At 41.4% G+C, this 7,800-nt stretch overlaps 1 protein-coding gene across 1 annotated transcript in view; it reads left to right on the top strand.

The window, feature by feature from the left end:
- The window catches only part of TTF2 (transcription termination factor 2), a 44,102-nt gene continuing 37,729 nt past the window's right edge, over window positions 1,428–7,800 (top strand). Inside the window, exons 1-3 of the mRNA XM_001929357.7 lie at window positions 1,428–1,521; window positions 1,601–1,703; window positions 3,623–3,709. Coding sequence (XP_001929392.3) covers window positions 1,494–1,521; window positions 1,601–1,703; window positions 3,623–3,709 — 218 coding nt within the window. The 5' untranslated portion in view covers window positions 1,428–1,493. The remainder of the gene's footprint in view (window positions 1,522–1,600; window positions 1,704–3,622; window positions 3,710–7,800) is intronic.

Below are 7,800 nucleotides of genomic sequence, written 5' to 3'. Positions count from 1 at the left end.
GTATGTACTAGTTCAGTCTCCAAATACTGAGAAAGCTCTTTGTGATTAGAATAGTTTTCTTAAACTTTGTGTATGAATAAATGAATTTTATATTTCTCAAGCACCTAGTGTCCACCCACACTGGACACACAAAAAACTATTTAATAAGTACTTGTTTAATTAAAAAATGACACCTCAGGTTTGTCTTCCCTCCTCTGGATCCCCTATGACATTTACATCTATCATATAGCCCAGATTTCCTAGAACTTGCAGAATTTCTGTCCTACTGTCTCTGTAAGTACAGCTGCACATGCTACACCATATGTCAGGACATATGTTCCAAAGAGTTGTAAGATGAAGCCATCTCTATTGCAATAAGTGTCTGATGTCTGTTTCTTTTTGCTGCCTAAGAGATCCGATTACAATTTCAAATAGCCCCCTTTCTTTCAACTTATCCTCGGTTTTTAATATTACAAAAGCCTACTGGTAGAAAAAGTCTGATAATAAAAAATGTACCAAATTAAATTCCCTTTCACCAAAGGTCATCTATTTCTCCCCTGTCGTTTCCACTGTGACACTTCCAACTCAGGTCTCCTATTGAGCGCCTAGAGAACATTCAGTACACACAGGAGGCAGCTGCGTGGTCCGCTGGCACCTGTCCGCAGACGGTCCACTCACTAATTCTCTGACCTGGGGTTAGTTACTCAAAGTTCTAGGAGTCTACGGGTCGGTAAAATGCCCATCTCACCAGGCTGTCGAGATCGAACCCAGATCTTCATGGATCCTAGTCGGGTTTATTAACCTCTGAGCCACGGTCAAGACGTGTATGGGTAAGCACTTTGGGTTGTGGGGTCCTGGAAAAGTCTTTAAGCTTGCTCTACCATAGTCCCGTCAGTTCACCATGTAGCTTTAAAGGATGCCCCCACCGACCCTCTCTCGCACCCCAGAGAGCCAGCAAGAAGGCAGAGCGCCCACCAACCAACCCAGCTCGCAGATGACTATGAAATTCCAGGCGCTCTTGGCCTTCGGGAGAAGGGAGTCTTCTTTGCAGAGCTCTTCTCTGCAGTTTCTAACGCCTGCTTCCTTTAGGGCCGCCTCTAGGTCTTAAATAAATGTAAGCTAGAGTCTCCCCGTTGACAGTCCTGTTCTTTTCTCTTTCAGGACCTGCAAAGCAAAGCTTCCCTAAGCCCGGAAGCTTCGCCAGCCTCCAAAACTCTTTCCAGCTTCGGCCACGCCCCATCAACCAAAGACCAAGTCCACCCTCCCCCTCGCCTCAGTTCGATTTCGGCGCGAGGCAAACCTGAGGACGGCTGTGATTGGTTGGAGAGAAACAAACTACCGTTTGATTGGCTGATAATAGCCATCAGCGGGTAACTAAGGCCGCGGGGATGAATTATGGGGGTTAAGACTCGGGGAGGTGGGTGACGATTGGTTCCTGAAGGAGGAGGGCGGAGTCAAAGGCGGAAGCACGCGTTGGGTTGGGGTAGCTTGGGGAAAGAGAAAGAAGGAGCAGGATGGAAGTGGTTAGGTGTCCGCAGCATGGTAGGAGGTCAGGGTCCCAGGGTCTTTCGGGATCTGTCATTGTAGCGTGGCCTAACTATTGTCGACCTTCTCTCCTCAGGCACCTTATGCTTTCTGAAGACCGGCGTCCGCGATGGCCCGAATAAAGGAAAGAGCTTCTACGTGTGCCCGGCGGACACATGCAACTTTCTGAGGGCCACTGAGTAGGTCTCGAGCTGGGCACAATTCCCTGCGACCGCGCGCCGTCTCCCCGGTGGGGTCGCGGACTCCCCTCTGGCCAGCGCCATTAGGACTGGGAGAGCTGGGACCCCTGGTCTGTGGAGCCATGGCCCTTTAATTAGTTGGTAATCTCAGGACAACTTGGCATGTTAGGGACACGCCCCGCTCTTGATTGCAGTGTGACCCAAGGCTGGTTACTTTGCCTCTCTGGGCAGCCAATTCCCTCATAACATGGAGGATCGACTACATCTGGATCCTTCTGGTCCTTTCCAGTTCTCGGTTTCTTTTTCGCCTGACAAGCCTTGATCACTCCCTTCTGATCAGACATTACCCCCTACTCCATTTAAAGTGAGGACATAGAGGCGTAGCAGAAAATAACTGGCTCCAGCTTTGCACTAATAGTAGTCGGATTGACTGGCTCTTTTAAAAATAGGATTCTCTACATTTAAGTGGTGAGATTGTTAATCTAAGGAAACAAGTTACTTTAGGGATTAAGGCTGAAAGAAACATCAGAAATCTGATTCGGCAGTCTGGTTTTTACAGAGCTGAAAGTGAAACCCAGAAATATTAAGCTTCTTTTTGGAAGTGAGAAAAGTTAATACTGTTCTCATAAAATGTTGTTAATGTTTTCACAGTACCAGATGTTGGAAGTCTCTATGCGAAATTTTAAACTGTTATATCTTAACCATTTTTTTTCCTACTTTCTACTGAACTTGGTAGAGAAAAGGTATTTTTCTACATATCATGTAAGGCACATAATGGATATCAATATTGGAAAATAATGTTTTTTTCAACACATACATTAGCTTCTCATGTTTCCCCCACATGATTTAGATGATTTGTATTTTTGTTATGCTTTGAAACTAAGTGGGAGATTTTTATCCTTTTTCAGATGTAGAAAATAAATTTTTAGTAAAATATTTTCTTTGCCTTCTGTAAGTTGTTTTTTCATTTGACAGAAATTACTAGGATCCAGTTTAATTAAATACAAAATGATTTTATTTAAATCAGTGTTAAATCTTAGAGAAGGGACCAAACAAAAAAAAAACCCTGATGCTATCAACACCATGTCATTATGTCAGGGTTTACTATTTATTTCTAGTTTCTATACATGGCTTCTTAGGTTCAGTACCTAGCTCAAGTTTCATGAGACACAAAAGCACATTCAGATTTATAAGAACTAAACATTAATGGAAGTGTAAGATTCTGTTTTAAATGAAAAGAAACATGCCTTTTTATAGAGTACTACTTATAAGAATGTACTCCTGTACAAACTAGTACAATGGTATTTGACTGACTCAAAGACGATTGCTTGATAAATTTGACTTACTTGGAATATGTCTGGTAACCAGAATATAAGCAAAAAGACAGAAAATGCCACAGGTCATGTGAGAGTATTTTAGACCATCTCCTAAAACTATTTACTCTCAAATGTTGTACATAAATTATCTTTCATAATAAGAAGTTGGAAGGGAGGAATTAAACTTAGACCAACAAGCATGAAGAAAATCAGTAGAGTGTTTTACCAGAGTGGGTGTGTGACAAAGCTGAGTGACAGCTAATGGATTATCAGAGGAAAGAGGATGGAAGAATCTGGGGAAAATCCACAGCCTGGAGGTATCCCAGTATAGTGGTTATGTAGCACAGTATTGCTTCACACTTTTGGATCATCAAGAGAAATATAGATATATTTACTGTTCTGCTTTATTTGGGGGAGTGAAAGATGAGAGCTTGGCTCTTTCCCCACAGGAATGCGCAATGTACATAAAAGTGTGAGATCTGCAAACCCAGTGGAGGTCAAACATGGGTCCTTAAGTTTAAAGCCCATATTTTGGGTTTAATTTTAGGATATTGGCCTCTATGCTTTGCCTCCTAAAATACAATTTCAATTTTTTCCCCCTAGCATTCCTGTTTCTCACTGTTTATTGCATGAAGGCATGGTGGTAGAGCTTCAGGGCCTGTTTCTACCACAGGGCAAGAAAGAATACAGGTAAGTGTTCGAAAAGAACATCTAAGTGTGTTTGGGGTTTTTTTGTTTTTTGTTTTCCTTGGCCTGGAGGAGTCAAGGAGTTTCAGGATTGACTCTTCTTTAAAACAAACAGTATTTCTCTATGTATAGAGTATCTTCCGGGCTGTCAGTCCCTAACTCCTGAGCTGCTGGTTGATCTGAGAAGCCTGACCTTTAGCTAATTTCTGGATGACCTGCTCCACCTCCCTCCCTCTCCAGCCCTTAAGTAGCCAATAACATCAGCCCACCAGCAGTCATTAAGTTGCACTAATTTAACTTTCTCATTCTGCTGGTAGAATGAAGTAATGTATAAAAATGTCTAATGTATGTTAACTCAATAAATGTTTTTTTCTCTTCCTTTTAATGAGAACTCAGAGAAAGGGCAGGGAGGTCTATATAGATGGCAGCCGATATTTGTCATGAGTAATGAAAAATAAGTAGGAATTCACTAGGGGCACAAAAGGGGACATATTTAACAGATCGATGTCCTGCATTAGTGTACAGAGGCATGAGATAATTGTAAGCATTTGGTTCGGGGGTGGTTGAGCATATATTAAAGTGAAGACTTCAGAAGATAACACTGACCAGGAAGGCAGGGCCTGGATGTAATGCTTATTATATGCTACTCTATGTGCTTTGTTGTTTGTATATTCTAGATCGATCCCACCCCCAATATAGGCATTCAAGGACTATCTTCACACTTTTCACATAACTGAAAACTGTCTATACCACTGAATTAACTGTGTTAGGCATGTAATAGGATGCACAGTTCAACTGGTTGAGTTTTTGGGGTTTTTTAATCGGATATAGTTGATTTACAATGTTGCGTTAGTTTTTGTACAGCAAAGTGATTCAGTTATACATATTATACATATGTATAAAAGAAGCCAGACACACATACATACCCTCGGAACTGGTTAGGAAAAGGATTTGAAAAAGAACATATGCATTTTGTATTCTTTTTCAAATTCTTTTCCCTACCAGTTGAGTTTTGAGAATAACCAAGATCCATCCTTATAACCAAGATCTCCATCAAAATATAGAATATTTATTTTCATTATCCCATTAGGTGCATTGTATCCCTTCTAGGTAATCTTCCCACCCATGTTAGCCAACCCCTGTTTTGATTTATACTGTATGTATGTATTCTTTTGTGTGTGGCTTCTTTTATGTAACAGTATCTGAGAGATTCATCCATGTGCTTGTGCGTATCAGTAATTCATTTTTTATTATTGCCCATTTGCTTTCTGTTGTTAGAAATACCACAGTTTGTTTCATGTGGGTCTTTTGCCATTTCTGTATATCTTTGATGATGTATCTGTTTAAAAATTGTGGATTCGCAAGCAGTTATAAGAAACAGTACAGAGAGATCCTCTGTAGACTATACCAAGTAGTAATGTTTTGCAGAATTTAGTATATCACAACTAGGATCTTGATATTGGTATTGATGTAATCCACTGAACTCTTTTGTAAAGATAGTTTTACTTGCACTAATTTGTGTGTGTGTGCATATACATTTAGTTCTATACAATGCTATCTATCACATGTAGTTTTGTGTATTCACTGCGGCAATCATGATATTGAACAGTTCCATGACTACAAGATCCCTCTTGTTGCTCTTTTATAACCACACCCACCTTCCTCCTGTTTGCCTCTGTTCACCCCTGACAATGGCAAATCTGATCTCCATCTCTAAAATTGTGTCATTTCAAAATGTTACTTATGGAGTTCCCATCATGGCTCAGCAGTAATGAACCCAACTAGGGTCCAGGAGGATTCAGATTCAATATCTGGCCTCGCTTCGTGAGTTAAAGGATCTGGAGGTGCCACGAGCTGTGGTGTAGGTCATAGACCCAGCTCAGATCTGATGTTGCTATGACTGTGGCATAGGCCAGCAGCCGTAGCTCCAGTTTGACCCCCTAGCCTGGGAACCTCCATATGCCGCACCTGTGGCCCTAAAAAAAAAAGTTACCTGCACGGAGTAATACAGTGTAACTTTGGGGGATTTTTTGCCTATTTTTGAAGTTGCATTGTCATTTGTTATTAATTGGAAGCGTTCCTTATGTATTCTCTGTACAAGTCCTTTGGCAGAGACGTGTATTGTGAATGTCTTCTCCCAGTCTGTGGTTTTCTTTTTCTTAACTGTCTTTTGAAGAGCAGAGGCTTTTCATTTTTATGAAGTCCAATTTATCATTTTTTATTGGTTTATGCTTTTTGTCTTCTCTGAGAAATCTTTGCCTACCTCAGGATCATAAATTTCTCCAATGATTTCTTCTAGAAGTTTTATATATATATTTTTTTCATTGGTTTTTTTTTTGCTTAGTCTGTGCTCTACCTCAAATGATTTTAGGTTACCTTATGAGATAGGAGTTCATTTATTTTTCTGGATAGTATTGAATGAATGTTTGTTTCAGCACCCTTTTTTTGTGTTTATATCAGAAAATTTCAATTTTGTTATATATCAACTTCAATCCTTCCAGTCTTTGAAAATACTCATTTCTATAAGTTGAAGGGGAAAGAAAGGACCTGTCTAATATAAATTAAAGTATTAGTTAACATCAGAATACCAAACACATACACTAAACCCTACAGCATATGTTAACCTGTACTCAGAATTCTTTGCCATTCAGGTTGGCTAGATGTTTGCTTATATTTAGGTCTATTGAAAATTTAGGAATTCCCGTTGTGGCGCAGCGGAAACGAATCTGATTGGGAACCATGACGTTGTGGGTTGGATCCCTGGCCTTGCTCAGTGGGTTAAGGATCCAGTGTTGCCGTGAGCTGTGGTGCAGGTCGCAGACATGGCTCAGATCAGGCATTGCTGTGGCTGTGGTGTAGAACAGTGGCTGTAGCTCCGATTTGACCCCTAGCCTAGGAACCTCCATAGGCTGCCTGTGCGGCCCTAAAAAGCAAAAAAAGAAAATTTAGCAGGCCCGTTGCTATGGCCAATGTACAGATCCAACTTGAGCTTGTTCACGTCTCTGCCAGCACCCTTTTCTGAAGACTTGCCTTTCCCCATGGAAACGCTTGGCACCTTTGTGAAAAATCAGCCGACCGCCATGTGTGGATCTATCCTGGACTTGCTCATCTCTTCCATTGGTCTCTTTGCCTGTCCAGACACAATCAAATAAGATCGTGTTTGTCTCCCAACTTTCCTTTTCACGATGGGCTGTTCTAGGTCCTTGGCAGTTCCATGTAACGTGTAGAATTGACTTTTAAAATTTTCTCAGAAAACCCTTTCGGGATTCTACTGAACCTATATAGATCAAGGTGGGGAGAGCTGACATCAGTATTGATCTTCAGTCTACGAGCATGGTGTATTTATTTATGATTTTTCAAATTTCTTGCCGCATTGTCGAATCATTCTCATCATAGAGTACCATACCCTTTTAGTTAAATTTACTCCTCAGTGTTTCTGTTTTTTGAGACTCTGATAAATGGAATTTTTAAAAACTTCACTTTCCCATTGTTTTCTGCCAGTACAAGGGGGCCAGTAGGCCTTTGTGCATGAAGTTAGGAAGGTCTGACACGTAAAACCGTTTGCAAACTACTGGGAGCCCTGTATCGTATAGAAATATCTTTCTGTGTGGTAGGAAGCCACTGAAGAGTATTTGGTCCAATTTGCAGTTGAAGAAGAACCATGGAAGTTAGATTAGAAAGGGAAGCTGGAGTTCCTGTTGTGGTGCAGTGGTTAATGAACCCAACTAGTATCCATGAGGTTGCAGGTTCAGTCCCTGCCCTTGCTCAGTGGGTTAAGGATCCGCCGTTGCCGTGAGCTGTGGTGTAGGTTGCAGACGCGGCTTGGATCCCGTGTTGCTGTGGCTCTGGCGTAGGCCAGTGGCTACAGCTCTGATTCGACCCCTAGCCTGGGAACCTCTATATGCCGGGGGAGCGGCCCAAAGAAATAGCAAAAAGACAAAAAAAAAAAAAAAAGAAAGTGAAGCTGGTGGAGGCAAGGAGCTCGCTGAAATAATAGCTACTCTTGAATGTCTACTACATGGCATATTCATCACCTCTTATGTTCACAGAATCTGCTCCAATAGGTTTCACTATCCCTGTTTTACACACAGATG

Source organism: Sus scrofa, chromosome 4 (genome assembly GCF_000003025.6).
Source record: "Sus scrofa isolate TJ Tabasco breed Duroc chromosome 4, Sscrofa11.1, whole genome shotgun sequence".
Taxonomy (NCBI): Eukaryota; Metazoa; Chordata; class Mammalia; order Artiodactyla; family Suidae; genus Sus; species Sus scrofa.
Note: the sequence above shows the minus strand (reverse complement) of the source record. Positions and strands in the feature narration are given on the sequence as shown.